This window comes from Typopeltis vanoorti, chromosome 15, assembly GCF_054136105.1.
Source record: "Typopeltis vanoorti isolate ZY-2024b chromosome 15, IOZ_Tvanoo_1.0, whole genome shotgun sequence".
In the NCBI taxonomy this organism is placed as follows: Eukaryota; Metazoa; Arthropoda; class Arachnida; order Uropygi; family Thelyphonidae; genus Typopeltis; species Typopeltis vanoorti.
This window is the reverse complement of record NC_143563.1, coordinates 47,692,394-47,706,821: the sequence shown is the minus strand read 5'-3', so window position 1 is coordinate 47,706,821 and position 14,428 is coordinate 47,692,394. Positions and strand designations below refer to the sequence as shown.

Below are 14,428 nucleotides of genomic sequence, written 5' to 3'. Positions count from 1 at the left end.
TAAATATCTGTCGGCCTGTGTTTTAAATTCCTTCTGAACGCTCTCCTTGTTTACATCAAACTTCTCGGCGAGCATGCGCACTCCATGAAACCGGTAAGCAAGAAGTTAAGTATAAATAACGGCCGACACGTTGTCTCCGTTAGCAACAAGAATGTCTTCATAAAAACACAAAACTTAATTTTAAATTACAATAAAATTCTTGTAAGTAATACAAATATCAAATCTAGTAAGTACATCAATTTTTTAACTTCTACACATATCATTTTTGACAAAACAATTTCAATAACGGGCACATTCGCAAGTGCCGACAATGCTTGTTATGAAACTAAAACTAATAAACATTTTAACATAAACATTTCGTAAAAATATTCAGAATTTTAATGATTATTTTTACGCAGTCATTGTTTTGACGTTGGGCTGAAATTACAATTGCATTTGTCGTCTCATCTTTTAATAGTATTCTGGTACCAAAATGAAAACCCTTTTTAGTCTATTTTCTTCAGTACTGTCAACTGAAATTATACATTAGTTGTTTTTCATGAAAACAATATCAGTTTATACAAGAACTTAAAATGCATGTTTCACACACACACACACACACACACACACACACACAGTCATTTAAATAGCACAATATTCAAATTTTTATAAAATAGAGTCAAATAACTGGTAAGTTGTCTTTCATTTGTCCATCCTTTTTATGGTACTGTTACAAGATTCATAACATTGTCAAATATAGTACAATTTGGATAATATAACAACTTTGTTAAACCACAAAATGGTCAGTTTACACAGGTTTCTTTAATATCAACTGGCATAGTATAGGCAAATAATCTAACCTCATAACTTCGAACTCAAAAATACATCATTATAACAAGTGTTATAATGGTATGCTTTGAAGTAGCATTAGTGTATATAAATTGAGCATTAATAGTATCATAAATCACATGATAATTGCAACGACTGTGTAGTGTTTGAAACCATGTATATGTATTTCATGCAATCATGTATCTTTTCATTCAACTAAATAATGTTTTAGTAAATATAAATACTACTTCATTACTGTTGAAAGAGTAATAAAATATCTGTACAATGATAGGTGACAAACTGTTACATTCTAAATTAAAGATACCAAGAAATTATATACAGGTAGTTCTCACTTTACAAATTCCCGCTTTACGAATTTTTTGGATCAGAATTTTTATTTTAAATTGTACACGGCGAAGGATGTAACGATCGTACGAATGTAATGATCAGTTAGGACGAGCCTCAGTCGCTCACGAGCCTTGAAGACACGAGTGTGTTATTCGTAGTTTTCTTCAATTACACCTAATTTTTTATTTTGCTTTCTTTTTAATAATAACCCTTTCACTGTGATCGCGACGTTTAAAGCACATTATCTCAAATAGACTTTTGAAATGTTAACAGAAGCAACTGATAAAGATGGAAACTTTCCTATCAAAGAATTTTGGAAGAGATTCAACATTTTAGACACAATTCGGGTAACACAGACCACTTGGCATCAAGTTTCCGAAAAAACTATGAAAGGAGTATGGCATAAACTTTGTTCTCAGTTCAGTGATAATTTCGAAGGCTTTGAAGATCCAACAAACATCGTGAATTCTGAAACTCAAGCGATCTTGTGGCTAACCAGTTGCAAATGGAAGTTTCGGAAGGTGACGTTAATGAGCTGCTTCAATCTCACACACTTGGAACTCTCACCCAATAATCTAGTAGAGCAGGGGTTAGCAACTGGTGGCCCGCATGCAGCCCAAATGTGCATTTTCGGCGGCCCATAAAAGGTTGACCATACTCAGATGGCATGTAGCCCATATGATGAATTAATCAGTTGATGGTAGTCGAATATGGAAGCACATACATTAGCATTCTCATAGACAGGCTTATACGTTGGTTATGCATTATTAAAACACTTAAGGAAATGAACAACGTAGTTAAGGATATAAATTAAATTATACTTTAATAAATATTTTCTGATATTTCGACAACATCACGTAGCCATCTTCTAAAGGAACTTACAAAAAAAGGCACGTGCACGTAGGCACACTACAAACACAGTAACTGGGAATGAAGAGATGAAGCTATTGTTCTCCTAAAAGTCCTGATGGTGCCCTCTAGCGGGCTAAGTAGGTGTTATTGGCCGTTGGGCTGAAGGTCTGCTGATGTGAGCCTCCCAAATTTGGGGCAGTCGCATATAACCAAATTTGTTGAGGTTTGGAGAATTTCTTAGGGCTGAGGCTGATTCCATAAATAGTCTTTCAAATTTGCATTTGCTACGGTGTATTACTGTAGCTTTCTTCCACCGTATTCTGTGGCGTGTATCCAGAGCATGGTCTGCAAGACCAGAATGGCTGTACTTGTGAAACCGGATGTAGTCCTTGTGTTCAGAAATTCTGACATTCGCTGTCCTGCCTGTTTGGCCAAAGTAAGACAGTTTACAACTGCAAGGGACCTGGTATACACCAGGTAGGTCTAGGGGAAGTGGTTGGTCTTTAGTGGAGCAGATAAGGGATGCCAATTTTCTGTAAGGTTTGTAACAGGAGGTCGGGTCATGCTTTTTTAAGATTTTGGTAATCTTTTCCGAAGTGCCTCGGATGTAGGGAATGGTGATGGATTTAGAGTAATCCTTGTTGTGAAGGGGGGGGGGGGGATCTGTGGTTTGTAGGTTCTGATATTTTTTGGACTTTTTTTTTGGAGCCATTGGCTGAGAAAGTGTTGAGGATGTGATTTAGTTCAGTGTTTAGGGCCAAGTCGTTTGGACAGATTAGTTTAGCCCTGTTGTATAGTGTTTTCACTACTCCATATTGTTTGGGGGGGGGGGGGGAATTGTTGGTGAATGTATCTGCCTGTATGGGTGGGTTTTCTCTAAACTGAGAAAACCAAGGTTCCATTAGGCTGGCGGGTGAGTAGTGTGTCTAGGAAAGGGAGGCTGTTTTTTTCCTCCTTTTCCAGGGTGAATTTGATTCTGGGGTGTTGGCTGTTTAAGTGTGTTAAGAAGGAGAGAAGTGTTTCAGAGCCATGTGGCCAAATAGCGAACACATCATCAACGTAGCGAAGCCATATGGTTGGTTTTTGTGGGGCAGAGGCTAAGGCTTTAGAAGATGGCAACATGACGTTGCCGAAATATCGGAAAATATTTATTAAAGTATAATTTAATTTATATCCTTAACTACATTGTTCGTTTCCTTAAGTGTTTTAATAATACATTTGCAAACAAGCATTTTCTGCCATGAGTTTTAGAAAAAACAAATTTTCCTCTCGAATGACTGATGAGTATTTTCATGCTTCGATTCGAATTTCGACCTCAGGTTATAAAGTGGATCTAGATAATTTGGCTAAGCGAAAACAATCACAAAAGCCACATTAAGCAGGGAGACACACATATTTGATGCATAAACTATATTACTTTGTTTTTAAGTGATAATAATTTTTCGTTGAGTTTTATTTTCATGCTTGTTTCATATCTCGTACTTTAAATATTTCTGTGTTTTTTTAAGATTAATATAATGAAAATTGATAACTTAAGTATTTTTTAACTCGTTATTTTCTTTTAATTAAATGCTTGCGGCCCGATCCTTAAAAATAAAAGTTTAATGTGGCCCGCGAGTCTGAAAAGGTTACTGACCCGTCTTAGAGGAACAAAAAAGAAAAAGACAAAGAAGATAGCAAATATGAAGCTCTAACTCAGTTTATCACTTTAAAAGGGCTAGAAGAAGCATTTAACCTTCTCAAAAAAAGCTCAAGCAATCTTTCAATCACAAGATTCAGACTTTGAGCGATTAAGTAAATTTTCATGCGAAATGAATAATGCTTCTGCTTGCTATCGAGATATTTTAAACGAAAAGAAGGGAAAGTCAACGCAGCAGACGACACTCGAGGTCCTCTTTGAAAAAAAAAAAAAAAAAAAAAAAAGATGCACTGAAGCTTCCTAATATATCTCCTACTACCTTGACAGCAGCCAATTCACCAGGTGATATAGAAATGAGCTGATTTTTTTTCCCAAAGAATCTTTTTTAATTTAAAATTTTTCTTATGTTATTTTTTAAATATGTAAATCTTTGGGTAGTAAAGTCTTTTCTTATCATTTAATATTCATTTTATATTTGATATATTCCTTCCCACGAACTTATAGCATTATTTCTAAGGCAAATAAACTCCCACTTTACGAATTCTCGATTTATGAACAGTCGCCAGGAACCAATTAATTCGTAAAGGTGGGAACTACCTGTACTTGGTTTAATCCTTTATCCAAGTGTAAGCAAACAAAGTTTGCACCTGAAATATAATCAGGACAGGCCACCTCGTATATAAAAGGTAATGACTTCGCGTCACTTGCCATAGTATCCCATAATGCAAAGCACATATCCCTTACAGGTATGTATAGTGCTATGCATTATGGGAAGGATCACTACCCAGACTCCTTTCGACCTTTAATAAGGTCTCGTCAGTGGGAGCCGGAGCCAGAGGTGATACCAAGGTTGAAGTAATGCAGAAGTCTTCATATACAAGTTGCCAAAAGGTGTCACATGTTATTATTAAAATACTCTGGATTAGAGATAGTTGTTGGAAGTTTTTTCATTTGGTTATGCTATAAATTAAAGATACCAAGAAATTATATACTTGGTTTAATCCTTTATCCAAGTGTAAGCAAACAAAGTTTGTGCCTGAAATATAGCAAGGACAGGGCACCTCTTATATAAAAGCTAATGACTTCTCATTACTTGTGAAATTGTTTAGAGATCAAACATTAACTGTTTAACTGGATTATTCTCATTTCTTCTTTCATTTTATCAGAATCTTTGCAGTATTAAGTTATGGTTTTTTATGGTAACTCCTACCTCCTTTCCCCTTCACATGAGGTTTTATGTGGAGAATCTTTTAAGTGTGTAATTGTAACTACAGAAACTATAGTTTTATCAAGGATGCATAGAGAGGTAATGAAAATGAACTCATTTAGTTTTCAAGCACACTAAATGGAGACTTGTTCATCCAATTTTGCCATTCTCCTTATAATCTGTTAAAACTTCAGCATTAATTGCTTACATTTTCTTCTTTGTGTTCTTTATTTGGTTAATGACTTTCTTCTTTCTAACAAGCACATGTATGTTTGTGCATGCGTGCGTGCGCACACACAATCTCTCTAAAGTGCATTTGTGAGGATATTATGCTATTTTTTTTAACATCAGCCCTACACATGAGCTTCAACTAAAGGCAAGTCAGCCAGTCTCATACAGAGGTAGAGGTTTTTTCACCCAGAAACTCAGGTTTTTCTATCCCTCAGGACAGATAAACCAGCCCCATTGAACACACACACACATCTACAGACATAGGACACTCCTGGAATAAAGATTAACCAACCTATTCCATAGGATTTTGATTTTGAATGCTTACATGGTATGGTGTGGGTCTACGTGTGTATATAAATCAACATTTTTATAAATTCATTTATTCTTACCTGAGATGGTGGAAGCCCATTTTCTTGTTCATCATAAAAGATACTATCATTTACAGATGATGCATAGCTGTTGAAAGCTTGATGGTGGCTGTAACTAGCACAAGGTCCAGACGTTCGACTAATCTAATAAAAAAATAAGTTTCTTTCATTACAGAAGTTGAAATGGTGTCCTAATTAATGTAGTAATGTTAATTGCTACAAACAAAGCTATATTAGACTAATATCTGTAAGAATCAACCCTTAATCATTTCATTCTGTAATTACATTGTCTAAATGATTTTTCTTTATTAATATATATATATATTCTGAGATAAACAAATTGGAATCTGGAATAAACATTGAAATACCATCCAGCTCATTAGAGCAGCCTACTTCCCGTTCTGCTGCCTATGATTAAACATGCAAAGCGTCCATTAAAATATGACACCCTTGAAATGACATGGATACAAAAGATTTATTTCATCTATATGGATGGATAAAAAGGCTAAGTTGTTCACCTTCTACTATATTTGCAACTGGCATTAAAAATATTATTATTATTTTACAGTATCTTCATGGAGTCAGGAGACTCATCATGGAAGACCCACACTACCCATTATATACATAAAATCTATCATACAATATGAAATTCAATTTTATCCTAATCAATAGGATAAAATTGAATATCATATTAAAAAGAAGAACATGTAAGAAAGTTTTAAAGCGAATAAAAGATGAGCAGCTCTCAAATGTGAACTGTAAACTAAAATACACAAACATTATTCAAGAAAAAATGAAAAAGTTTGAGAACAGGAACCAAACCTTGGAGATTGAGTGGCAAGCCTTGAAGAAAACACTGATTGATTCAGCTAAAGATACATGTGGTGAGGTTGTCTGCAAGGATAGAAAAATCAGAACTCCATGTTGGACACAGGAAGTTAAAGAGGCAATGAAGAAAAAGAAGAAAGCATATCAAAAGTTCCTGGCAAATAAGCCAGATTGTGCTCTTCGAGAATACAGAGACAAATGTAAGAAAGCAAAACACTGTGTAAAACTAGCTAAACAAAAGTCATGGGAGGACTTTGGTAAGAACATAGAAAATAAATATCAAGACGGTGGCAAGATATTCTGGAGGCTGTTGAAGAAGCTTAGGAATGGAGGAAAGAGTGCTGTAAAAGGAATTAGAGATGATAAACGTGAAATGAAAACAGGAGAAAAAGATATCCTTGAAGTATGGAGTAATTACTTTGAAAAACTGCTAAATGAAACAAGCAGTGATGACAGCACAGTGATAAAAAACACTGACCAGGCATGCAGTCAGGAATACATATCCATACTTGAAGTAGAAAAAGCCATCAAAGGCTTGAAATGTGGAAAGGCAGCAGGAGTAGATGATATTCGACCAGAAATGCTGAAGTATGGTGGTATAAGAGTCTTACAGTGGCTGCACTGCATAGTTCAGAAGGCTTGGGCAGAAAGAAGAATTCCAGATGATTGGAATAGAGCTTTCATAGTACCCATATATAAAAAGGGAAATAAAATTGAATGTGAAAATTACAGAGGTATTTGTCTACTGAGTGTTCCTGGTAAGATTTATGCAAGTATACTTGAGAAATGTTTCAAAAGGATTGTGGAAGAAAGCATGGTGAAGAACAAGCTGGATTCATGCCAAACAGAGGTTGTCACAATCAGATTTTCATTTTACGATAATAGCTGAGAAATCATGGGAATATAACAAATATCTGTATTTAAGTTTTGTAGATCTGGAAAAGTCATATAACAAGGTGCCAAGAGAAAAGCTATTCAAAACGCTACAGTTATATGGTGTCAATGGGGCATTATATCAAGCGATATATTTAGTTAAGTTGTAAGCAAGCAGTTAGAATTGAAGGAAGTACAGTAAGATGGTTTGATGTTAAATCTGGTGTCAGACAATAATGTACATTATCCCCTCTGTTATTATCTATATGGATCACATTATGAAGGAAAGTGGTATTAAACCTGATATGAAAATTGGAGATGTTAATATCAGCTCTTTGCTTTATGTGGACGATGTTATACTTCTAAATGAATCCTACAAGTCTGAAAGATTCCTTGACTAAATTGAATAACTGTTGTAATAGATGTGGTATGAAGTTCAGCAATAACAAGACAATGACAATATCACTGCATTGTGAATAGAGAACTTACAGAACAAGTAAAACATTTCAGCTACTTAGCCATGATTTTTAGTGAAGATGGTAAATTAAATATGGAAATAGACAACAGAATCAACAAAGCTGGTATGGTGGGAAGTCAACTGAATAAATTTATATGGAATAAGAAAGAAATTAGTCAAAATACGAAATTAGCTGTATATAAGACAGTGTTCAAACCAATTTTAACTTATGGATCTGAGAGCTGGGTTAGAAATAAAACACTACCAAAGACTAGAGACCATAGTTATGAGAGTCCTGAGAAAGATTATAGGCATGAACAGATGGCATCAATAGCAAGATCATATTAAAAATGAGGATATTAGGAAAGAACTTGACATTGTCTGCTTGACTAAAACAGACCGGGAGAGGAAAGATTAGGAAAACAAGTGTTCTCTGCCAAATGGCAGCAAAAAGACCCAGAGGAAGATCAGGGATATAGGTGGATCGATACAATAAAAAGTGCCTTAGAAGAAGATAGAAATATAAGATCTGATAATGTTGGAGTCTTGACAAGTAACAGACTGATTTGGAGGAAAATTGTAGACAAGAAGTTAGTAATGATGTAAATTTTTCATGTAGTACTATCATATCTTGTACACTCCTTGAAGGTACATGGCAGGAATTTGATGACGAACCTATCATAACTCTACTTAAACCTGAGGGAACCCGCAACTAATTCTGGCAATACATTCCACATTCACCACTCTCCATGAAAAAAATCAGGTTTGCACACTAACCACATTCTTAGACGGCCTCTAGTTCTGTGACTATTTGTCATTTATCAAAAAATTTCCTTTGCATCAGTTTTATAAATCTCTTTTATTATAAGTTTCTATCATGTCACCTCTTTTCCAACTATCAATTAAACTTTGTAACTCCCACACTTTCAACCTACCCTCATAGGGAGCATTCTGTAGACCTGTCACCAGCCTAATCACTCGTTTCTGAATCCTCTCTACTGCCTCCTAACCAAATGTGACCAAAACTGTGCACAGTAATCAAGATGCAGTCAAATCATAGCCTTATGGAGGGATAATAACTCTGTTATCTTTGCTTGTTAGTTTTTCAGCATCCAAATAATCATTTCTCTCCCTCCCCCAGCTTTTGCAATATGTCCTCTGAACTTCAACTCTCTATCCACCATTATCTCCAAGTCCCTAGCTGCATCAATTTTCTGCACTCCAGTACCATCGATATGATACACCATGCATAACCTTTTCAACCCAAAGTGCATGACCTTACATTTTGCAATATTAATTCAACAATCATTATCCTTTGCCCACAATGCAATTTATTCAAATCATCCTGCAGGATATCTACATCACCTTTATCAACTATTGCTCTCCCCAGTTTTGCATCATCAGCAAACTGAACATTCCCCTCCCCCCAACTTCAATCTTTATCTATATCATTGATATACAAATTAAATAGTAGTGATTTGTTAAATACTTTAACGACGACTCCTGATTTATTAATTGGTCTGTAATTTGCTACATGTTATTTGGAGTAACCGTTATGCAATGATACTATCGTACCTTGTTTCCACTCTCCTGGAAACCTGCCAGAGCTGACACTTAGATTAAATAACTTCATCAGAAGCAATGCCAATTCTCTTGTACATTCACATAGTAAATGGGTTGACATGCTATACAGTCTCACTGTTGTATCCACATTAATATTTTTCAATATGATGAACACCTCCTGTTCATCTACCTCAATTTTGATATGCATCTCTGTCACATCAGTAACTGCAAAATCTCCACCTGGATGATATCATTGGAAATTGAACACTCAGCAACTCCACTGTTTCTTTTACCTTTGTCAACTTCCTACCATCAGAATTGTTTAAAGCCATCCTTTAATAGTCATTTTTCCTCTTACTTGCTAGATAATGAAAAAAACTTTCTTTCACAATTACTATCTTCATAATTCAACATGAAACTCTTTCTTGATAGAGAATTCCATATTCAGACTTCCCAGGACAAGACTGCATTTTCACTCTCCCCATTTGGAGACAGAGTGTCTACCTTAGTTATGGATATATATCTTCTGTTTATTACCAGATCCAACACTCTTGAACTCCTGGTCTCCTCTATAATTTCAGGTAAGTATCCCTTAGCAACTATACGAATTCCACTTCCATCTTGCCATGTCCCCTTTCCTGCCTCCAATCAATGTCCCCATAGTTGCAATTATTATGAGGTCTTCCATGATAATTACTCGGCTTGCACTCATGTAATCAGCTGATTTTTGGCATCTGCATCTTCTTGTGGATTTCCTGATGTAGAGCAGCAACCAACAATATATTTTGTTCTATTGGCCTCATCTCACACCAGACAGTCTCAAATGAACCACTTCCCCAAGATCTAAAATTCTCATAACTTCTCTGTCCTATTCCTCTCTCTTCCCTGAAAATTCAATACTCTTTACATTCTGATCGTGTAACTATATCATTTTCTGTAAACCAGGTCTCATTGATGCCTATAATTTTTGGCCAAGTTGAACTGACCAATGCCAAAAACTCCTCTCCCTTATTTCTGATAATTCTGGCATTCATGTACATGCATTTCAACATTCCCTTGGACTCACAGTCACCCTTGTGTAATGTCATTAGCAACCCATTCAAATCAGAATCCTGTGAAATTGCATTCAGCATTACATAATCATTTCTGTACACACCCATTTATCTTGGGAGCAGGGTGGCACACAACATGCTTGACTGCATTTCCCCCTAATAACTCTAGCTTCCCTGGTTTTGCACTTGCAAACTCTCACTGAACAACACTTTCTACGAGCATTGTCTAGCTCCAAAACCATTTAAATGTATCAGGCATGTAAAGTTCTTTTGCTCATCAAATTCACTCCATATATCTATAAATTGCACACGATTCATCCTGCATATTCTTCTCGTTGCTTCTTATGTTGATGGTTGCAATCTTGATCTCTGCTGATGTTGAGCATCACTTCTTTGATTTGTTTCAATAGTTGACTTTTTGTCGTTTGCTCTGGTTACCTGGCAAAAACAACAGAGGCCTAGTTTAACTAAGTGATGTCCCAGCTGGCATGGAATATTGTCATGTACCATCCTCTTGCATTATGGTTTAAGCCAGTTTAAGAATACAATTCAGTCAGCTAAATCCCAAATTCCAACCTATCCTCGTTCATTCAGTATCTAGGAAAATACCTAATAGGGAGCACCACAGGGTGAGGATTGGACATTAGGTCAGAAACACTTGTTGGTGCTCTGCATTCCTTAAAAGGCCATGTGGTAAGTGTGATGCCGAAAAGAACATCGACATGTAAGGATATGGAAATCATTTTGCCACTTTACAAGGCCTTGATACAACTGCACCCAGACAGGAGATCAAATTTGCACACAGGCACACACAAATTTGGTCCTCTGGGTTCCAGATGGATAAAGAAGCTGTGGAAAGGCTGCAAAGAAGATATCAGGATTATGGAATGCAGATTACAAGGACCTTCCATATAATTCAGAATAAAATTCTGAATTATATGGAAGGTAGGGAGAGGACAATGGGGGGGGGGATTAACTGTGTGTGCAATTAAGCAAAAGTAAGAGCTAGATTTCTCTCTCTTATTGAGACGCGAGTGAGTGGAACAGTTTGCCTGTTGAAGTAGTGACCAATCTAGTGTAAATGAATTTAAGACAAGGTATGACTGCTGCTGTGGGTGATGTATGACCTCCCTCAAGGTCTAATAATAACAAACAAAGCCTAACTTTTACAAACTGATTGGCAGCCAGTCTTCACCGGCAGCTATCAACAACAGATGAATCCATGGCTATCAATGATTTTGAAAGCAATGAGACAACAGTATGGCAGATACCTGCCACAATCACATGATTCTAAACCCTAACACTTGTATTGTTGTCTGAAATAATGAGCTCTATAGCTGATTTTCCGGAGTTTCTCCCTCTATTTCTAAAAAATAGAGGGAGAAACTTTCATTTGCATGTGCAAGAGATATTGACTAACTCAGAAATTCTTTTACTGCGTAATGAGGACCAAATCCATAATGGCCTTTCTTCTGGCAGAAAGTCCCAAGGTTATAAAGACACACACACACACACACACACACACACACACACACACACACACAGTCGCTGATCATCACACAACATATAGCAATCAAGCAATTATTTTCTAGAATGTGACTGAACTAATGCAATTCTGCTTTATCAGTATTAACTGATATATACAATGCCTGAAGTGAGAGATACAAAGAAGAGTGATCTATCTTTGCTGAGGACAAGCCATAAAGCTGGCATTTCTGCAAATGTCAAAGTACTGATGATTAGTATTTAATTCACTTTTCAAAAACTCTGGATATAGAGGAATATATTGTCAGCCTGGTTGACATATATACTTGCTCACCAACAAGCAATAAATCTAAATCTGAATGTAGGCAATGGATGTTTTATAAAATGTTTCTACGTGGTAGATGAATTAGATTCCATATGTGAGACCACCACACTTCTTATTGGAGACCTCAAATTGGCTTGAAAAAACATTCCATGACTAGTTCTAGAATTTCTGAATCATCTAATCAATAATCTATGCATGGTAATAATAATAAGTACTCTTGGCTAATAGCCTTTCATAAAAGAGATAACATTAAAAAAAGTTCATTCATAGTTAAAAAAATAAAATAAATAAATAAAAACTGTATACAATGAAATCTCTTGCTATTAAATTCTATTATTTTTTAGTTTGGTTTCTTCAATGTATTTATAGCTTAATGATTTTTTTATGTAAATAAACAATTACAGAGTACATTACAATTAAATATGATATGCTAATGTTCAATCATTTTAAAATTAAAATTTTTCTCGCAATCAAAATTTTCTCATAATTAATAAATAGTTCTCTCAAAAGCGAGAACTATTTATTAATTATGGTGCCTACAGGGAATGAAGTATAAAAAACTATCACAAAGAAAATATGCATGTATGTTTGTTTCTTCTTTTCTATACTGAAATCTTTCAAACAGTTGAATTACAGTTAAACTTGATAAATTAAATATCTTAAATGAGCCTTATGATTTTGATTGCTGTGGTTTGCACTGAGGTTTTTTGTAATCTTATTCTAGCAACTTTTATATTTTATCAGTCCTTAAACACTGTGTAATTTGTAGAAAGTTTCTTCACTATGTTACAAAGAAAATTATACTTGCCAAGAAATTATATTCACATTTAACCCTTTACCCAAGTGTAAGCAAACAAAGTTTGAATATGATGTATCCTCATGACTAGGCTACCTGCTTGTATATAGAAGCTGTTGACTTCACATCAATTTCCTGAATATCACATAATGAAAAGTACACTTCCTTTGGTTGTACACTTCCTTTGGTATATTGCTATGCATAAGGTTGCTTTTGACCTTTACTGAAGTCTCAGCAGTGAGTCAGACCCAGAAAGATACCAGAGTTAACTGTTCTGGCAAAATGGACTGATTGGACCTGTCATCCTTTATCCCTTTGTAGGATTTGCAATGAAATTTCTGGCTTAAGGAATAATATTATTGAGCACTTGGCTCACCCATTATGGATAATTGACTACCAATGAGTTTTTGTTGTTCTTTTCTTTTCTTTCTTAAAAAAACCCTACTTGTTTGGTATGGTTTTTTTTGGATATTTGTCTTGAGATATTTTAGTCTACTGCTAGTTGCTAAACCGTAATGAGGTAGGAATATTACTGAGCCTTTGGCTCACCCATTTTGGGGCTTCTGGAAGTGGTTATAAAAAAACTTACCTGTTCAGTATGGCTTTGAGACATTTGTGTTTTGCAGGATCATTTGCAAAGAATGTGGAAAGGAGCATTTGCAAAGAATTTTGCAACCTTTGGTTGTGTAGGAAAGTTTTGATCTCAGGAATATCAGCTTCTCAGTTAAGCTATATGTTTCTTATGAACTATGGTGCATTAAACTCTATTCGTAACATATCTGTTTTGGATTGTCTGTAGTTTGCTAATGTTTGAATCTGCTGTGTGACTCCATGCAGGTGAATCATACATCAGGACTAGCCTGATCAGCATCTTGTATAGCAGCAGTTTGAGTTCTATGCTTAACCAGCTACGATGATTCAGTAATGGGTATAGCTGCCCCATTGCCCTATTTACTTTTGAGCTGACATGATTAATATGAGCGGTAAAGTGAAGCCCTTTCTCTAGTTGTACCTCTAAGTATTTTGGCTACTGGTCGCCATGGAATGGGGGTATCAAACATGAAAACTTCGTCCTCTGGGGACACTCGTGCTATTTACACTTCTTGAAAATATCACTGCAATGCTGTTGTCTACATTAACATCAATTTGCCATTTTTTGAACCATTGTTCTAATACTACCAGAGGTAATAGCAGGGAGCCCTGGGGAATACCTACAAGGATGCTGCATTCAGACAATCTACTTCCCTTGTAGCTTCACTCTGAGTTTGTGGTCACTGAGGTACAATTTGGTAAGTTTGACCAGTACTGGTGGAAATTTTACCTGAAGGAGTCCATTGTGCCATATTTTGTTGAACGCTTTGGCAATGATGAGGAAGATCACTGTGTGCTGCTTCCAGTTAAACCCTACACTGATGTTTTCCATGACTCTAAAAACATGTTCTGTGGATGGTTCTCCCAGAATCCAAGTTGCTCATCTAGGATGAGATTTAATTCTTTAGCAACTTTCTGAAGTCTTATTAGGAAGTGAGTGAATAAGGAAGTAAGGAGCAGGTTTTTTGCATGGAAAGTGGTGAGTGATTGGAATGCATTACCCAAG

General features: G+C 35.7%; 1 protein-coding gene across 1 annotated transcript in view; it reads right to left on the bottom strand.

Moving 5' to 3' along the window:
- Positions 1–14,428, bottom strand: part of rho-5 (rhomboid-5) — a 464,881-nt gene that overhangs the window by 320,343 nt on the left and 130,110 nt on the right. Inside the window, exon 5 of the mRNA XM_090404834.1 lies at positions 5,474–5,596. Coding sequence (XP_090260960.1) covers positions 5,474–5,596 — 123 coding nt within the window. The remainder of the gene's footprint in view (positions 1–5,473; positions 5,597–14,428) is intronic.